The following is a 20829-nucleotide window of genomic DNA, read 5'->3' as shown; positions in this document are numbered from 1 at the left end:
TATTTGCCCTTTTTACACATTTCATGTAAATTGGATCATACAACATATATTTTGTTTCTGTCCTTTTCCGGACCATCCATGTCATAGCATGTATCAGTATTCCATTTCTTTTTACTGCTGAGTTCCTGTTTATTCCATTGTATGGGCACAAAGGTTGAGTATCTCTTATCCAAATTATTTGACACCAGAAGTGCTTTGGATTTTGATTTTTTTGGATTTTGGATTGTTTGTATTATACTTATTGGCTGAACATCCTAAACACAAAAATCTGAAATCCAAAAGGCTCCAATGGGCATTCTTTTTGAACTGCATGTCAGTGCTTAAAAAGTTTTGGACTTCGGAGCATTTTGGGTTTTGGATTTTTGGATTTGGGATGGTCGACCTGTACTATGTTTTGTCCCGGCATTTTGTTCATCCACGATGATGGACATTTATGTTGTTTCCAATTGTTGGCTATTGGGTCTATTTTGTTTTGCCAATGAATCTTGGGCCAGACTTGAGAAACAGCCTTTATTGTTAAGGTATGACACTTCTGAGGTTTCAGTGGAAAGCCTGGTTGGTTTGTTTGTTTGTTTCCAGATGAAGTCTCACTCTTGTCCCCCAGACTGGAGTGCAATGGGGTAATCTCGGCTCACTGCAACCTCCACCTCCTGAGTTCAAGCAATTCTCCTGCCTCAGCCTCCTGAGTAGCTGGGATTACAGGCGCCGGCCACCGCGCCTGGCTAATTTTTGTATTTTTAGTAGAGACGGGGTATCACCATGTTGGCCAGGCTGGTCTTGAACTCCTGACCTCAGGTGATCCGCCCGCCTCTGCCTCCCAAAGTGCTGGGATTACAGGCATGAGCCACTGCCTGGCCTAAGCCTGGGGTGTTTACCAAATCCCTTTAAGTTGGACTCAAACTTCTAATTCTATCCCCTTGTGATGGAAAACACCTGAAATCTCTGCTCGATTCTTTTGGCTTTCTATCTACTGCTTTCCACTGGGCTCCTTGGAGTCAACTCTGCTTATATGTTTTTTTTTTTTTAATTTTGAGATGGAGTTTCGCTCTTGTTGCCTAGGCTGGGGTGCAATGGCATGATCTCGGCTCACCGCAACCTCTGCCTCCCAGGTTCAAGCGATTCTCCTGACTCAGCCTCCTGAGTACATTAAAGGGATTACGGGCATGAGTCACCACGCCTGGCTAACTTTGTATTTTTAGTAGAGACAGGGTTTCTCCATATTGGTCAGGCTGGTCTGGAACTCCTGACCTCAGGTGATCTGCCTCGGCCTCCCAAAGTGCTGGGATTACAGGTGTGAGCTCACTGTGCCTGGCTGTGCTTATATGTTAAAGGGTCAGGCCAGACCTTTGGAAAGAAGAGGGGCATGGAGTGGGTAAGCTCCCAAATCTGTATATAGACTTATTTGGGGGCTTACCCCCTTTGTGCCCCTCTTCTTTCCAGGATTTCCCCTTCCATTTCTAGTCATTTTAGCAGCCCCTAATTCCACCCTTTAACATCTCAAGCAGCTTCCTGCTTCCTAGAGATTTCTGCCTGAGTCCTAGCTTCCATACACTGCTCAGACTGGGGAGTACCATCAGGAAGAAAGTATAGAAAAGGAGATTTCCCCAGTGTGGTTCCCATCTAGCTAAGGGAGGAGACCACCCCTCATATCGTCTTATGCCCAATTTCTGCCTCCAAAGAAAGAAGAAGTAAAAACTAAAAGGCAGAAATGAAATCCACAGGCAGACAGCCCGGCACTGCACCCTGGGCCTGATAGTTAAAGATCGACCCCTGACCTAATGGGTTCTGTTATCTATAGATTACAGACATGGTATAGAAAGGCACTGTGAAAATCCCTATCTTGTTTTGTTCCCATCTAATTACCGGTGCTTGCAGCCCCCAGTCACATACTCCCTGCTTGCTCAATCAATCACGACCCTCTCATATGCACCCCTTTAGAGTTGTGAGCCCTTAAAAGGAACAGGAATTGCTCACCTGAGGAGCTCTGCTCTTGAGACAGAAGTCTTGCCAATGCCCCTGGCCGAATAAACCCCTTCCTTCTTTAACTCGGTGTCTGAGGAGTTTTGTCTGTGGCTTATCCTGCTACATAACAAGGGTGAATCCCCTCCAATTTCGGACTGTTTTTGTTTGCTCTGCAGTGATTTCAAATCCTTGTTTTTGTTTTTTATTTTTTTATTTTTTTATTTTATTATTTTTTTTTTGAGACGGAGTCTCGCTCTGTCGCCCAGGCTGGAGTGCAGTGGCGATCTCAGCTCACTGCAAGCTCCGCCTCCCGGGTTCACGCCATTCTCCTGCCTCAGCCTCCCGAGCAGCTGGGACTACAGGCGCCCGCCACCTCGCCCGGCTAGTTTTTTGTATTTTTTAGTAGAGACGGGGTTTCACCATGTTAGCCAGGATGGTCTCGATCTCCTGACCTCGTGATCCGCCCATCTCGGCCTCCCAAAGTGCTGGGATTACAGGCTTGAGCCACCGCGCCCGGCCTTTTTTATTTTATTTTATTTTATTTTTTTATTTTTTGAGACGGAGTCTCGCTCTGTCGCCCAGGCTGGAGTGCAGTGGCCGGATCTCAGCTCACTGCAACCTCCGCCTCCCGGGTTCACGCCATTCTCCTGCCTCAGCCTCCCGAGTAGCTGGGACTACAGGCGCCCGCCACCTCGCCCGGCTAGTTTTTTGTAGTTTTTAGTAGAGACAGGGTTTCACCGTGTTAGCCAGGATGGTCTCGATCTCCTGACCTCGTGATCCGCCCGTCTCGGCCTCCCAAAGTGCTGGGATTACAGGCTTGAGCCACCGCGCCAGGCCCAAAACTGGCAATTTCTTATAAATTTCAACATACATTTACCATTAGACCCATCAATTCCATTCCTGGAGACTTACCCAAAAGAAACACAAAGACCTATATTTAAATATTCATAGTAGCTTTATTTATTATGGTAGTGGTTACTCAACTCTATCCATTTTTCAAATTTAATGAATTGCACACTTTCAAAAGGGTGAATTTTATGACATGTAAATTGTACCTCAATAAACCTAACTTAAAAAAAATACTTTATTCAGAAGTCATTAACCCCTGATTCTATACAAGCTGGTCTAAATATCTCTTCCTCATACCACTCTCGCAGCTCTCTATGAAGGTATTCATCAATCATCAGTATACCAGGTCTAAGAACCTTGTCCTACAAATCTCTGGATCCTTAACACAAAGAACAACGCCTGGTAGAAAGTATATGATCTATCAATGAACCTAACTGATTCTGGCTATTATCCTAAAACGTCTTAGCCTCATGTTCCTCCATAATAATAACTCTAATCTTATTATTAGCAGTATGTTACTTGTTATAGCTATTTTATAGATAAGTTTTGACTTTCTACAATGATCTTAAGTTTCTATCTGGCTTTAAGAAACATGTTTTGTTTTTGTTTTTGTTTTGAGACGGAGTGTCACTCTGTCGCCAAGGCTGGAGTGCAGTGGCGCAATCTCGGCTCACTGCAAACTCCGCCTCCCGGGTTCACACCATTCTCCTGCCTCAGCCCCCCTAGTAGCTGGGACTACAGGCGCCTGCCACCACACCTGGCTAATTTTTTTGCATTTTTAGTAGAGACGAGGTTTCACTGTGTTAGCCAGGGCAGTCTCGATCTCCTGACCTCATGATCCGCCCACCTCGGCCTCCCAAAGTGTTTTTTCTTTCCTTTTTTTTTTTTCTGGTCTCTTGTTACTCAAGCATAACTAACTTTATACGAAGATACCTGAATGCCAACTCTCTGAAATTAGGGCGGGTTAGATATAAGTTCAGCTGGGTATGTCAATAAGACCACCACCAAAGGAACGTGTGACTTGGAAAACATGATGAAGCCCATCTTCGCTGACCAAAAAAGCCCTTCAGGCCTAGAGCCCTGCAACCACAATGTTAAGAAGCACCATCCTCCACGAAATGTAGATACTTTCAGATAGAAGAGAAACAAGTACTTAATATCAGAGTCTATCCACAGAGAGCCAAGTATGGCATGTGGGAAGATAGCGTATATACTCCAGTGCAGGAATCTGGTTTGTCAGTCTAAAGGCAACAAGTACCTGGTAGCAAAAGAGAAAACAAAGGCCCTGGCCTAAACCAAAAGTCATTATTTTCTAAGTTTTAATTAAGATAATCCATAAAACAGGAAAAAAAAAAATGTATTTTTTTAGATGTTTAAATTGTAGTTTAGAATGTAGTTTAAAAAAACATATATATTATATGCACTGTTCTGGTCACTATAGGACACAAAATTTAAAAAATGTTAAGAGCATGATCTCACTTGTCTCTGGAATCTAAAAAAGTTGAACTCATAGAAATAGCAGAAAGGTGGTTAGCAGAAGCTGCGTGGAGGGGAGGAGGCTTGGGAAGATGCTGGTCAAAGGATACAAAATTTCAGTTAAATAGGAGGAATAAGTTCAAGAGACTACAACATGGTGACTACAGGTAAAAAATTTAAAAATCAAAAGTATGGTAAGCAAAATGAGCACAGAGATTTTTCGGGTTTTTTTAGATTTTCAGTTTTAGTTTTAGTTTTTTTTTTTTTTTTTTGAGACAGAGTCTCACTCTGTCACCCAGGCTGGAGTGCAGTGGCGCCATGTTGGCTCATTACAACCTCCACCTCCCGGGTTCAAGCAATTCTCCCACCTCAGCCTCCTGAGTAGCTGGGATTACAGGCACGTGCCACTGCGCCCAGCTAATTTTTGTATTTTTAGTAGAGACAGGGTTTCACCATGTTGGCCAGGCTGGTCTTGAAACTAGGCCTCATAATTCCTAAGCCTCATAAAATTTAGAAAGCTTGGCCATCATGAAACTTAAACCCCAGATGGCCACAGATAGCCCCCCGATGTTCCCAGAACCCAAACAGAAAGACAATTCCGGGAAATAGCCTCATGGGGTCCCACCCTGATAGCCTCATGAGGTCCCACCCTGATAACCTCATGGGGTCCCACCCTGACTCAATGTCCCCGATGTTCCCAGAATCAGCAATTCCAGGAAAGAACCTCCTAAGGTCCCGCTCCAACCAATCAGAACAAGATACCTTGCTCAGGCCATAGACAGACCCAATTACCACTCCCCTAAAGCTTTGTTTGAATTTCGTGCCCTAAGCTGTGTTTGAACTTGTGTTTGCCTATATAAACAACCTGTAACAAGCACTCGGGGTCCCAGGGCCAACTTAGAGCTTGGGACCCTAGCGCGCTAGTAATAAATAACTCTCTGCTGTGAATCTCGTGTCGGTGATCCTTCGCGGCGACCCCTGCCCAGGAGGGAATCGACAGTTCGGTTCCAACAGTCTCAAACTCCTGGCTTCAAGTGATCCTTCCGCCTCAGCCTTCCAAAGTGCTCCCAAGGTTACAGGCATGAGCCACTACACCTGGCCCAGATTTTCAGATTTTTAATCTGAAAAACTGCGAATGAAATTGTTTCTTTAGTAAGAAACATCTCAGAAAGTAATATATTGAATAAATATGAAGAAAGCATCAAGATGTTTATAGATAATCCATGACTAACATTTCATGGTTACCTTTAATAGTAGTACCAGAGGCATAACAAAATAGAAACAGGATTCATTCCAAGGTGGGGTGGGGGGTTACCAAGGACCACATGTATATACCAGTGCAGTACAGGACAAAAAGAATGAATTTTTAAATCAGCCAGACTTGAATTTAAATTTTAGCTCCAGCTGTGTGATCTTGAATCATTTATTAAAGTCTCGGAGTCTCAATTTTTTTCATCTGGAAAATAAGGGCAATAATATCAACCTTCACAAGGTTGCTATAAATATTAATTATAATAATCTATATCTGATGATAGCAAATAGGTTTCATTTCATTTGCAATTCTGACAGATTCCTAGATTTGTCCTGGAACACTGTTAGAAAGGATTCCGAAGGCCTCGAGCGGTGGCTTATGCCTGTAATCCCAGCACTTCAGGAGGCCAAGGCAGGAGGACTGGTTGAGCCTAGGAGTTCACAACCAGCCCGGGTTGTGAAACATAGCAAAACCCCATGTGAAAGGAAAACATCTTGGGCCCCCAAAATCATTAAGGATTTTGGAAATTAAGGATCATTAAGGAAAACTCAAGCTGGAAACTGCTTAGGGCACCCTGCCTCCCATTCTATTCAAAGTCACCCCTCTGCTCACTGAGATAGATGCATATCTGATTTGCCTCCTTTGGAAGGGCTAATCAGAAACTCAAAAGAACGCAACCATTTGTGTATCACCTATCTGTAACCTGGAAGCTCCCTCCCTGCTTTGAGTCTTTCTGCTTTTGTTTCAAGTTGTCCTGCCTTTCCAGACTGAACCAATGTACTTCTTACACATATTGATTGATGTCTCATGTTTCCTTAAAATGTATAAAACCAAGCTGTGCCCTGACCACCTTGGGCACATGTCTTCCTGGGGCTGTGTCACGGGTGCATCCTATCTTGGCAAAATAAACTTCCTAAATTAACTGAGACCTGTCTCACATTTTCACACCCATCTCTACAAAAAACAAAATTAAAAATTAGCTGGGCATGATGGTGCCTGCCTGTAGTCCCAGCTACTTGCTGAGGCAGGAGGTATTGCGGGATTCAGGCTGAGGCAGAAAGGATCGCTTGAGCCCAGGAGTTCGAGGCTACACAGCTATGATCACACCACTGCACTCCAGCCTAGGCACCAGGGCGAGACCCTATCTTTAATTAAAAAAAAAAAAAAAAAAAAAAAGAAGTAAATAAAAGAAAGGAAGAAAGAAAATATTATGGAGCTACTTTTGAGCCCAGTTAAAAGATAACTGTAGAGGCCAAGCACAGTGGCTCACATCTATAACCCCAGCACTTTGGGAGGCCGAGGCAGGCGAATCACCTGAGGTCAGGAGTTCGAGACCAGCCTGGCCAACATGGAGAAACCCTGTCTCTACTAAAATACAAAAAATTAGCTAGGCATGGTGGCGCGTGCCTGTAATCCCAGCTACTTGGGAGGCTGAGGCAGGAGAATCGCTTGAACTTGGGAGGCGGAGGTTGTGGTGAGCCAAGATCGCACCATTGCACTCCAGCCTGGGAAACAAGAGTGAAACTCTGTCTCAAAAAAAAAAAAAAAGAAAAGAAACTGTAGTAGATTAGCTACATCAGTCATGGGTACAGCAAAGGTGGAGAACCAGCAGCAGCATATAATCCAGGCGCGTCATCCTGTGCTCAATAAATAGTAGTTGTTCTTATTCTTGGAATAACCCTACTAGTCAAAAGAGAGGTATTTAACATGATATTCCATATTTCAACTTAATTTTCAGATTCTAGGTGAGGACATCCAGTAAGACAGAAAAAGCAAAATGCTATGAGAAAGCACATTCTTTCCTAAACACACACACAAATCTGTCTTCATAAATTTCTTCAGATAAAGTTATTTTTTAAACTAGGCAATGATTCAAACATAACAACATAAGTAACATAAGTAAACAATAACATGTGTAAATGATCATCAAGGTCTCTCTCAGTGATATAAGTAAACAGTCATAAGTCTCTCTTTATAATAGGAAATGTAGAAACAGAAAGGTTAGACAGGTTAATTTGGAGATGACAACTACTTGAAACCACAGTCTAAAAATTACCTGCTGACCCAAGTATTTCAGCCCATCCAAACAGACTTTCCATTCAATCAACAGCTGGTAGATGTTCTCCTTTCCACCCCATATCTTCACCACGAAACAAGACACAGATGTATCAAGACGGTCTGGCATAATTCCAAAATCGAGACTTCGCCACGTGGGATTCTGCTCATGAAAATGAAAACAGGCTTTAGGACAACTCTACTTGTTTACAATTATTTCAATTAGGTGGCAAATCATTTTGTTTTTCAAAACCAAAAGACCTCATAAATACATTAAATTGCAAACTTAAGTAAACCAAAAAGACATTACAATTAACATAAAAAGGGTGATAATGGTACTTTTGAATTTCTCTGCTTACTTATTACAGTCATTAGAAGAAGCGATATTCCCATTTCTCACTTACATGGTTTCATATGGTAATTCATTCATTTATTCAACATTTAATACATGATTATTAAGAGCCAACACATAAACAATGCCCTCAAAGAGTCTCCAACTTACTGCTGGATTCAAACCTCCATTTAAATAATTACACTGTTTTGTGCAAAGTTCAATAACAGAATTATGCATAAGGCTACACAGCAGCAGAGAAAGGAAAAATAAACTCTGACGAACAGGGGAAGATATCACAAAGGCTGCAAAACCTGGCTTTTAACAGACAAGTGGGCTTTCACCAGATTAAAATAAGGAATTTCAGGAAAAGGGGGACACAGTATGAAAAGGGCTCAGAGGTGTAAAATGCCAAGGTGTGGTCAGGGCATTCAGGACTACTGCTGGACCACACAATACAAAAGTGGCAGGACACAAAGCTGGACAGACACACAAGGAACTGAACTGAAGGATCTTTTATGCCTTTTACTAGGAGGGAATACTTCACTCTGTACAACAGTGGGGCCATTGAAATGTTTGCAAGTTGAAAATAACAAGGTCAGCTTTATGCTCTGAAAGAACATTATTTCTCATTAAGAGAATCATCCAGGGAGTTGAAACCCTCTCTGAAAAGTGAAAATGTTAAGGAGCTTTCATAACATCAAAGGAATGAACTACAATGTAATATGTCAACTACTTTCACTTATTTCCCCTACATTAAACATAAGGGCTTTCACTGCTGAATGTAAACAAAATCAACCTATGAAATTACAAATTTTCGTATTATGTAAATCAGTAAATCAAAGGGTCTTCAGATAAGGGTAACTAACTGTTCTTGGCTTTGTGGCAGTTTTTCTTCCTGACCAAAGTGTGAGGTGGGAGAGGACACTGAATACTACCACAAATAGCACGATGACAACCTAGCATGCACATTTATGCAGTCAGTTTTATACTGGATTGTATAAAACTAAATGCTAGCCATGCATGAATTTCAGTCTAAGATCAACAGAATTCCACTCTTATATGACCTCTACTCTGTATCTCACTATAACTGTTTTAGCAGTCCTGCTAAATAGGGGCAGAGATTCATCTAAATGTGAAGCCAACATTAAGGTCTGGGAGTAACTATGCTGACCCACACTACAAGAAATGCTTACAGTTCTTCAGGCTAAAGGGAAACAACACTGGATACAGACTTGGATCTAAGCGAAGGAATGGAGACCACTGGCGATCGTAAATATGTGGGTAAATATAAAAGACTATATGGCCCAAGGGTGAATGGAAGGGAGCCATCCATTTCTGATAATGACGGGACAATCCTTTCATTGAAAACTAAAATGTCAGCTAAAATATTTTTTAAATAATAATAATAATCACCCTTAACATCAAAGAATTTCCAAGTCAAGGAAGAAAGAGCCCAGAGAGATAAGTGGAGATCCAGAGGTCTTTGTTGTGAAGTCATGACAGATCTATACAAAGCCGTGGCTTTGGTTTTCTTTTTGGGGTAGAGACAGGGTCTCACTATGTTGCCCGCACCAGTCTCAAACTCCTAGGCTCAAGCAATGCTCCCACCTCAGCCTCCCAAAATGCTAGGATTACAGGGGTAAGCCACTGCACGTGGCCAGTTTTGGCATTCTTAAAGGAAGCAAGGACATAATTCAAGAGCCAGGCCCAGGTCCCACCCATGACTAAAAAATGTCCCTCTCCACACTGAGCTGGAACCACAAAAGGGCTATACCCCTAAACAGCACAAGTGAAACTAAATCCACCAAATCCCTACCCACAAATGTCTGTAGGGAAGGTTGCCATGACGGGTAAGAGGAGAACCTTCCTTGGAAGAAGAAATTACACAGAATGCAGCAGAGACAAAAAGAAAAATATAAAAAAAAAAAAAAAAAAAACAAGGTTTAAAAACATGGATGACAGAGTAAAAAGATCTGATATGCATTTAGCAAGCAGTCCAGAGAGAGACAATGGATTAAGGAAGAAGGCAAGGAATTATTTAAAGAGATAAGTAGCAATTTCCTAGACTGATTTAAAAAAAAAAAAAAAAACTAATTCACAAGTTTAAATACCTAACAGGTCCTAAGCAAGATAAATAAATCCACATCAGAACACATAAAACCAAATAACTGACAACCAAGATATCCACCTAATTAAAATATTCTTCACAAATCAGAGTAAAATGAATGCATGCTCAGACAAAAAAAACTTGGGAGTATAACACTAACATATGCTCACTAAAGAAAATCCTAAAGGATGCACTTTAGGCAAAGTAAACTCAGAACATTTTTGCTGCAAGAATGAATGAAGAGCAAATAAATGGTACCTACAAGAGTAAATCTAAAGGAGGGGTAGGATGTCTGAAGTGATAAAATGAGTAGCTCAGCAAATTTTTCCCCCAAAAAGCAACAGTAAAACTGGATAAAATTCACAATCTACTGGCAGAAGACACTGGCTTGAGGTATCTAAGCATAAAGTCGCCAATCACTGGGTGACCACTAAGCTATGCAGACATAGGAGTAATCACTAGAAATGTGGATAGGCTTCGGAACAGCAGCAGACCGTCACCCGAACAGAACCACTGGCTTGTGGAATAGCTTTGAAGGATCACGTAGCTTCAGCCTTTCCTCTGGCAAATGAAGACAGGCAGAGTGGGAGAGAGGAAAGTGCTATAATGAACCATGCTGTTGAATTACATAATTCCCTGTGTCTCAGAATCATCAGTTATAAAACTATCACCTCACAGGGTTTTTATGAAGCTTGAACAGAACAGTAATAAAAAACTAATTATAGCAATAGCTACTATTTTAATACTTACTAGCGACAGTCACTATATGAAGTATTAATAATAGATAAAAAGGGCATAGAGAATGCTTATTCTGGCACATACAAATATTTAATCTGCTGAATAAATTAGCCTTGTTAATCCTAACAATAAATCCACATGAAGTAAATAAGACAATCTGTTAATTCCAATAGTTAAGACAAAATACCGTATTTCATCAAATCCAAGACATCACCAATCATAAAATGCATCATAACTTTATATACAACTTAAAAAGAACTGATTTTAAGATGCATCTAGATTGTGCAGGAATGTTAAATTGTGAAAACATTAAAAATCAATAAAATCAATAAAACACAGAAGCTGAGTCTTCTTGCCTAAGGTCACTTGGTAAAAATAGTATCAGAATTTCAATCTAGTTCTCTAGAATTTGTCTAGTGTTCATTTTGTGTGTGTTTTTCTTTTTTTTTTTTCTTTCTACCAAATTACAAAAGACAGAATTTAGAACAAAGCGGGGCTAAAGAGAGGGTCAGCAATTTCCTTATTTTAGATCTCACAGCCAGAGGCAGAAACAGGAAGAAAGAACTCTGCCCTCTGCCTATGCCCTATTCTCCAGGAGAAAGGAACTGGGGAGACTCCATAGGTCTCACACTAGCTCTTGCTGCTCCATCACCAGACTCTACCGCTGATGAGGGCTGAGACAAAACAACCGACTAAACATACTAGCAAAGCATAGACCATTACTACAAGAACGAAGCATTCACTACAGATTAGCTAAGAAGGAACTGGCCCTCCGCTGGTTCACCCAACTGTCCACCAAGGACACTGAGAAACCTGTAGCTAGGAATGCTGGGGAAAAGCCTTCTAGCCTGCAGCCTGAGGATGTGCCTGCTCCCCTGGAACTGAGTACCCTTCACCAACTCTACCTTATATGAGTAATGGCATCATTTGTGAGCCATTTACTGCATGGTGAGCACTATAACTGATTTAATTTAACATGAACTACAGGACAAACAAGCAAGCTGCATACAACATAGAGACAAAATGAGGGCTTCCTCTAGCTTACATATCCTAGGAATAAAAGCAATAAAAGGGACCTTTGAATTTGCCTAGTCCACTTCTAGTTCTGAAATAAGGAAGCTGACAGCCTCTGGTGGGAGCCCCTCCCTGCCTCTACCCCCACCCATTCTTTTCCTGGTTAACGTTTCTGTAACCACTAGGTTTCAGTTCAAACATCTCTTCCTCAGAAGCCTTCCCAGTTCTCCTCTTAACTGTCAGCCTTCTCTCCCTTCCACCCACTGTGAGGATGGGGCTTTTTTTGCTATTGCTTTCCCAAGTAGATAATACAGTAACCTGGAGACAAAGTAAGTATTCAAATATCTGCAGAATAAATATATATATATATATACCTATTCCTGGCACTTTGCTGCAAGAAGACCTAATCACTTTGGGGTTGAAAATATTAAATTTAAGTCCAAGACCAGAAAGCACAGCTTAAGATTCATTTGGAAAAAGTGATTCGCTTTCTCACCTAATATGAATCATGCTTTATAAACAGAGAATAAAAACCATTTTACTCATTTTTACTACTGGTATAATTATTACAAGAAAGGGGGAACAATGAAAGCTGTGTGTTCACTGATGTCCTTGGGGCTGGCTGCTGCTCCTCTATGCTCCCATAGGAACCTGTGAGTGGTTAACTTTCTTATGGCACCTGGCATGACACATCACCATCACTGATTTTTTTGCCTGTCTTCCCCTCCAGAACGTGAGCTCCTCAAAGGCAGGGATTTCTACCAGTGTATTTATCCTCTACAATATCCAGCACCATTACCAAAGGTTCAGTGTGCCAGGTACTATACTACTCATTTGACTATATATTCTTACTTAATCTTCACGAAACTCAAGAATCCTATAAAACAGACAGCATTATCCCAATTTTTCAGAAGCTGATGCTAAGAATTATGAAGTCACTTGTCTAAGATCACATGGTTGGTTATACCTGGAACAGGAAGACAAAGTCAGTATCTGGAACAGGAAGACAAAATCAATATCTGAAAATCATGGCAGCAGGCCGGGCACGGTGGCTCATGCCTGTAATCCTAGCACTTTGGGAGGCTGAGGCGGGCAGATCACAAGGTAAGGAGTTCGAGACCAGGCTGGCCAATATAGTGAAACCCCATCTCTACTAAAAAATACAAAAATTAGCTGGGCGTGGTGGCATGTGCCTGTAGTCCCAGCTACTCAGGAGGCTAAGGCAGGAGAATCACTTGAACCTGGGAGACAGAGGTTACAGTGAGCCGAGATCACACCACTGCACTCCAGTCTGGGCGACAGAGAAAGACTCCATCTCATAAATAAATAAATAAAATTTTAAAACATGGCAGCATTAGATCACTTTTGTATATGAGGAAGGCCATGTTGTGGGGACTGAATAATGGGGCCTTATGTCCCACACAGCCCCTGAAGGTCAAGTGTAATATAATCATTACTGTTCCTCATGATAACCTTGAGTTGATGAGAAAAGGTTGAATAATCTTCCCTTATTTAAGAAAGGGGAGAGGAAGGAAATCCATTAAAAGACAACATGGATATGAAAAACTCAAATGGTAACATTTTACTAAACTGGAATTCAACAGATCACCAACTCCATTTATCCTTGAATAGTCAAAAAGAAGATGAAAAAGGGCTTCTTAACTATCAAGTTAGATCAAATATATCCCATCAACTTTTTTAAAAAGCCTCCAATACTTGTTCGGGATTTGTTTATTCTTAATTGGCATTAACTGGCATGATTTTCCAGAACAAGTGCTCCACAACATAAATACCATAATACCATATTAAACTAAACTAAAACCACAACATAATACCATAATCCCACCAGAATGGCTAAAATTTAAAAGATGGATAATACCAAGTCTGGACAAGGATAGAGCAACTAAAAATCTCACACTGCTGGTAAGGATGCAACTGGTACAAACGCTTGGGAAAATTATTTAGCAGTATCTACAAAAGCTGAACATAACCTATAACCCAGCACTTAATTCCACTTCTAAGTACATACCTCAGAGAAATGCACACATATGTTCATTAGAATTAGTGAGCTACTATATACAACATGAACAAATCTCACAAACATTATGCTGAGCAAAAAGCAGATGCAAGCCGGGCGCAGTGGCTCGTGCCTGTAATCCCAGCACTTTGGGAGGCCGAGGTGGGCAGATCACTTGAGGTCAGGAGTTCAAGACCAATCTGGCCAACACCGTGAAACCCTGTCTCTACTAAAAATACAAAAAAAAATTAAACTGGTATGGTGGTGCACACTTGTAATCCCAGCTACCTGGGAGGCTGAGGTGGGAGAATCACTTGAACCTGGGAGGTGGAGGTTGCAGTGAGCCAAGATCCCACCACTGCACTCCAGCCAGGGCAACCAGAGTGAGACTCTGTCTCCAAAAAAAAAAGGGGGGGGGCACATGCCATGGTGTTAGAAGTCAGAAGAGAGGTTCTCTTTGGGAAAAGGTAGTGATTGAAAAGCAAGAGATAGGCCGGGTGCAGTGGCGTATGCTTGTAATCCCAGCACTTTCGGAGGTCGAGGCAGGCGGATCACCTGAGGTCAGGAGTTCGTGACCAGCCTGACTAACATGTTACGATGAAACTCTGTCTCTACAAAATACAAAAAAGTAGCCAGGCATGGTGGCACATGCCTGTAATCCCAGCTACCTAGAATGCTGAGACAGAAGAATCGCTTGTACCTGAAAGGCGGAGGTTGCAGTGAGCCGGGATCACACCATTGTTCTCCAGCCTGAGCGACAAGAGTGAAACTCCATCTCAAAAAATAAATAAATAAAAGAAAGAAAGAAAAGCAAGAGATGATCGTGTTTCATTGATCAGTTCCTTTTGAAAAGTCATAAGGCTATTATTTGTGTATTTACTAGATGTGTGCTATATCTCAATGAAAAGTAATGAAACTATTTTTTTTAAAAGATCCAACAAGGGAAAAAACAGGAGGTGCCCCACTGAAATAAATCAAATGAAGTCATCTCTTCCTGATGTATATCCTAAAGCCTAAACCTTCCTGGTCTTCAATTTATACCTTAAAAGGTAGTCATTTACTCCCCTTTGTGTAAGACTGCCTTTCAATAAAAGTAAATATATTCTAAAATATGAAGTAGCATAATTTCCTATTACTATTAGAGTGATAAAGTATCAGAAAAAGCAGAAAATAATACCTCCTTTCAAAGTGAAAAAAATGAGACTTGGTGAATGTATCTGAAGGGGCATAATGCATGGCAAGGAAGAGGGATAGATACTCTTGGGGGTTGTTGTAGCAAATATTCTTAAATACTTCATTCAAAATCAAATGCCTCTGGAGGACAGGGAAGTTTTTTGAAGTTATTTCATGTGATTGAATAGATGACCTGGGTGTTCTTTCTAAGCCAATATAACACTAATACAGTAGAGCTATTGTCAATCTTCTGATTACAAACACCTTCCTTTATACTATTACAAAATAGTTGCCAGACAGTGAGCAGTAATTCCTAAGTTGGTACATTCAAATACAGGCAGATACAGCCCGCCACACATTCAAAGATTTCACAGCCTACCATTTTTACCATATAGGCCCAGATGGTTTTTTTATTTATATTTAATCTACACATACCGGCCCAATTTCTACATGAACAAATTAAACAAGTACTATTATCATCCAGGGACCTGTACCACCATATTCACTGCAAAGCACAATTGCAGAATATCAGGATATTTATAAGCTCTGAAAAGTTCACTGTCTACTATGTACCCACAAGAGGACCTAAAATCATTATTACTATAATGTTGCTTGATAACAAATGTATGGTTACAAGAACACAATCAAGAACTCATAAAAGGTGTTCTAACTTTCTGAAACCATACAACACATCTCACTGGAATAGCATACTGATTTTACCATTAGTCGTAATACAATAAACTCTCTTTCCCTGTCCCATTCACTTTTATTCAGACTTCCTATCTCAATTTAGAAATTACTAATTGTTAGAAACCTTTCCTAACTTCTCCCTCCAAACTAAGATAAATAAAACTTTTACATGTTTTCATGGCATCCTGTTCTTCCCTGGTACTATATATAATTCCATGTGTTGATTATCTCTGTCTCCCTTCAAATCATGTGGTTAACCAGACAGAACTTGGAAAACCTTGAAGATGATGCAGTTTAAAAGACAGTAACATAATCTGACATAAGCTACACACACACACACGCACACAGATTGTTAATTCATTCAATCATAATTCAACTGAAACACAAAGTTGGTTTGAGAAGCACTCAGACCAGTAACTCATAAAAAGTATTTGTACTGTTTAGCCAGTTTTTTCCCAAAGATTTAAAAACAGCTCAGTCACAATCTCAACAGAACTTTATAGTTCTGATAAATTATGCCACATGCTTTCCCTAAAATGCACGCTCTAGAACTTGTTTATTCAATGATAAAGCCTATCACTGACCTCTGTAAGCCCTCTAGCTAACAGAGTGGAAGGAAGCGGGATATAAGGGAGGCTGCAAAACAGCAGGGCTCTGAAACACTGGTTTTACCAGTTACTAGCTGTGTGACCTAGATCAAGTTCCTCTACCTGCTGAACCTGGTTCCTCAGCTGTAAAACAAGCATATCTCTTAGCATATCTCTTAGCTTGGATTGCTGTTATCAGGATGAGAAATAATGTATGACATGTCCAACACGCTACTTCAATCATAGGTGGGTACTTATAACTGATACCTCTTCTTTAGTTAAAAAAAAATCCATGTACAGAGACATTTCAAAACACACACAAATTAGCTATCAATATACTCCCACCACGAGATTTTTAATATTCTAATAAAAGTTAAAAATTCCTTTTTGGGAAAATAACCAATGATTAGATTAACTTTATAACTGTTAAAGGCAGATGTGGGTTCATGACATAATTATTCTCTTTTATAAACATGAAAAACCAACTTTTAGAGAATTTAGTCACTTTGGTTGTTACTGCTTCAACAATTTTAGTTATTAATTAACTCAACGACCCTTCAATAATATCAAGGATCTAACCTCTCCCTGAACCCAAGAAGAGATGATTTGGAGGGCACGGCTAGCTGAAGCCAGAGACATTAACACTGAGCTTTACATTCACCATGAATTGTTCTATGCTAAATATATCATGAATAAGGTGAGGGTCCTGGTCCACCAGATGTGCCCCATTTTGCATTACTTGTAATACTATGCCTTCCAATATCTAATTCTCATTCTCATGCTCCTTAGCCCTTGACCATCATCTCCTATTGCTCCAGGCCATTCCCTCTGCTGTCCTGATCCTCAATTCCCTTGCACCTGTCTCTCTATTATACGTGCATAGCAACATCTCAAATCACCTCTGCTCACTGCACTCCAGCCTTACTAACTTCTTAGCCATTTTTTGAACACATCAAGTACACTCCTGTCTTTCTACTTTCCTGTTTCTTGTCCTGGAACAGTATTCCTGAAATAGCTATATAGCTTGTTCCCTCACTTTTGTCAGGTGTCTGCTCAAGTGACATCTCCTATGTGACTGCTGCAGAAAAACCGCAATCCCCCCTGGCAGGTACTCCCTTATTCTGCTTCAGTTTACTCCGTTCTATTTATTACCATCCAACATAGCCCACTTACCAGTTCTAACATGCATGTTTTTTCACATTGTAAGATGAATTCTGGTTTTAGAAATAGTAAAATCAATAAAGTCCTACAATCTTTGACCACCAGGTGGCAGTCATCCAGTGTCATTGTATCTACATGCACACCCTTAAAAGTAGCCCTGTTTGATATTAAGTTAGGCACAATGTTGGCACTACATGTGCTGAGTTTAATTGCCATTTAAAATATTTCTCTTGATTTATATTGAAAAAAAATTTGGTAATATTTAACAATTTAAATTCAAAACTTTTTTTAAAAATCAAGTGTTCACAACCATGTAAACAGAACTCTTACAGACTGAGGGTGAGAGTATAAATCAAACAATTTTGGAAAACTATTTAGCAGCTTTAGCTGGCCATATGCATATTCCTAGCAATTCCACTCCGAGATGTATACTCAACAGAAATACATCCATACATTTATTTTTCTGTGATTTCATATAATGGAATATTATAAAGCAAACAAACCACAACTATGTCCCACAAAATAAATGAATCTTACTATATAAAGTTGAAACATGGCAATCGGACACAAAAGAGTGCATACTATATTATTTCATTTATACAAAAACAGGTAACATTAGCCTATGGTGTTAAAAGTCAGGAAAGTAACAGTGACTAGAAAGGGCATGAGAGGGCTTCTTAGGCACTGGAAATATTCTATTTGTTGATCTGGATGCTGGTTACACAGGTGTATTCAGTTTGAGATAATTCAACATGCTGTATACTCATAATCTATAAACTCTTCTATAAATGTCAAATTTCAATAAAAAGTATTAAGATTTTGTGTAGGCAAAAAGCACAGAAACAGAGCAAGGAGGCATGAATTTGGTATTAGAGAAGCAAATATCTGTCACTGGAGAAATGACTTCATCCAACCTCTTTAAAGGACTTAAGGAAGTAAATGTTTTACTGCTAATAGGATTCCTTATCACACGGAAAATAATGCACCTGAAGGAAGGAAAGACTGCTAAATATCTTGGAATGGACTGAAGAAACTCCAAAGTAACAAGAGGTTAGTAAAATTGAATCACAGCTCATAAGACTATTGCCCAGGACTTACGTTCAGTTTAATCAGAGTGTTTAACTATTTTTTGTAAATGTAAAGTAACAGTGAGTCTTACAGCCAGAAACTTAGATTTGGATACGTATATATATATGCCATACTAAACATACATTACATTGTTTGTTTGCCAAGTCAAAGCAAATCACGATACAATGACTATGGAGATTACAAACATGAACCACATGAGGTCCCTGCTTTCTGAAATTTATTATTACATATCAAAGAGGCTAAGACAACCATACAAAAAGCTATTATATGGATTTATAATGAGACTAGTGGCATTTAAAAAAAAAAAAAAAAAGCACAAAGTTTTTTATTTAGTTTTTGTTGTTGTTGTTTTCTTGAGATTGGGTTCTCACTGTGTCGCCCAGGCTGGAGTGCAGTGGTGCAGTCATAGTTCACCAGAATCTCAAATTCCTGGGCTCAAGGAGTCCCCCTGCCTCAGCCTCCCAACTAGCAGGGAACTACATGTATGCACCACCATGCCCAGCTAATTTTTTTATTTTATTATTTATTTATTTATTTTATTTATTTATTAAGTTGTTTTTTTTTTTTTTTTTTTTTTTGGTAGAGATGGAGTCCCATCATCTTGCCCAGGCTGATCTCTAGCTCTTGGGCTTACATGATCCTCCTGCCTCAGCCTCCCAAAGTACTGGGATATAGGTATGGGCCACCACACTCAGCTCAAAATAATTCGTTTTTCCTTTGAGACAGGGTCTCAACTCTGTCACCCAAGCTGGAGTGGCACAATTTTGGCTGACTGAAACCTCCGCCTCTGAGGCTTAAGCAATCCTCTCACCTCAGCCTCCCAAGTATTGGGACTACAGGTACACACCACCATACCCAGGTAATTTTTGTATTTTTTGGTAGAGATGGGGTTTTGCCACGTTGCCTAGGCGGTCTTGAACTCCTAGGCTCAAGCAATCCACCTACCTCAGTCTACCAAAGTGCTAAGATTATAAGCATGAGCCACTGCACTGGGCCCAAACTACTTTTAAAAAAAGAAAAAGGGGAATCCTGTTAATGATTATAAGAAACCTTTCCGGCCAGACATGGCAGCTCACACCTATAATCCCAGCACTTTGGGAGGCTGAGGTGGGCAGATCACTGGAGGTCAGGAGTTTGAGACCAGGCTGGCCAATGTGGCGAAACCCCGTCTCTACAAAATATACGAAAATTAGCTGGGCATGGTGGTGGGCACCTGTAGTCCCAGCTGCTCAGGAGGCTGAAACAAGAGAATCGTTTCAACCTGGGAGGCAGAGGCTGAAGTGAGCTAAGATCGTGCCACTGCACTCCAACCTGGGCAACAAGAGCAAGACTCCATCTCAAAAAAAAAAAAAAAAGAAAGCTTTTCAGAAGCATCTAGAACTGTGCTGTCTAATATATCTACTAGCCTCACATGGCTATTTAAATTAAAATTAAACAAAATTTAAAACTCAGTTCTGCAGTAGAACTGAACCACCTTTCAAGTGCTCAATGGCCACGTGGCCAGTGGCAACTGTACTGAACAATACGTAGAATATTATCATCATTGCATAAAGTTTTATTGGACAGGTGATCTGGCGTATTCAGGAGTTAGAAAGAAGCACAGAAAAAGGGCATAAGAACAGTTTATCTAATATTTGGGGGAAAACACTCTTTTTAATCATTTTTTTCTTTTTTTTGAGATGGAGTTTCGCTATTGTTGCCCAGGCTGGAGTACAATGGCGCGATCTCGGCTCACTGCAAACCCCGCCTCAGGTTCAAGCGATTCTCCTGCCTCAGCCTCCCAAGTAGCTGGGATTACAGGCATGTGCCACCATGCCTATCTAATTTTGTATTTTTAGTAGAGACGGGGTTTCTCTGTGTTGGTCAGGCTGGTCTCGAACCCCTGACCTTAGATGATCCGCCCGCCTCAGCCTCCCAAAGTGCCAAACAGAAGGATCCATTTATTCAACAAACATTTGCTGAACATCTTCTATGTGCCAAGCACAATGGTAACAAATAGATACAAAAGCATTTAAACAACTAACTATTCAGCAAATATCACAATAGCTTAAAGACTGCAAAATCCTAAACAGGAAAGAAACCAACCAACTCTGCTGTTGGCCTGGCAGTGCTTCCTCGGAGACAGCAAGAAGGGCAGTAACAACATGCCATCTCTGGCATATTCTCTGAGGGTTGTTGACTCCTGTACTGCCCAATGCCCATCAATCTGAACCAATCACAATGAATTAGCAAAAAGCTAAGACAAAAGAGCTTCCTCAGAAAGAAAAGAGTTAATTAGGCTGGGCACAGTGGCTCACGCCTGTAATCCCAGCACTTTGGGAGGCC

At 40.6% G+C, this 20829-nt stretch overlaps 1 protein-coding gene across 9 annotated transcripts in view; it reads right to left on the bottom strand.

Moving 5' to 3' along the window:
• Positions 1-20829, bottom strand: part of UVRAG (UV radiation resistance associated) — a 331075-nt gene that overhangs the window by 260945 nt on the left and 49301 nt on the right. For all 9 annotated transcript variants that reach the window (XR_012423532.1, XR_012423530.1, XR_012423531.1 and 6 more), the window contains one exon: positions 7596-7757. Coding sequence is in view for 6 of the 9 variants with exons in the window: in XM_065528736.2 (XP_065384808.1) it covers positions 7596-7757 (162 nt within the window). In the remaining 3 variants the exon portion in view is untranslated. The remainder of the gene's footprint in view (positions 1-7595; positions 7758-20829) is intronic.

Source organism: Macaca fascicularis, chromosome 14 (assembly GCF_037993035.2).
Source record: "Macaca fascicularis isolate 582-1 chromosome 14, T2T-MFA8v1.1".
NCBI lineage: Eukaryota > Metazoa > Chordata > Mammalia > Primates > Cercopithecidae > Macaca > Macaca fascicularis.
The sequence above is the reverse complement of the archived record's forward strand: the minus strand, read 5'-3'. Positions and strand labels throughout refer to the sequence as shown.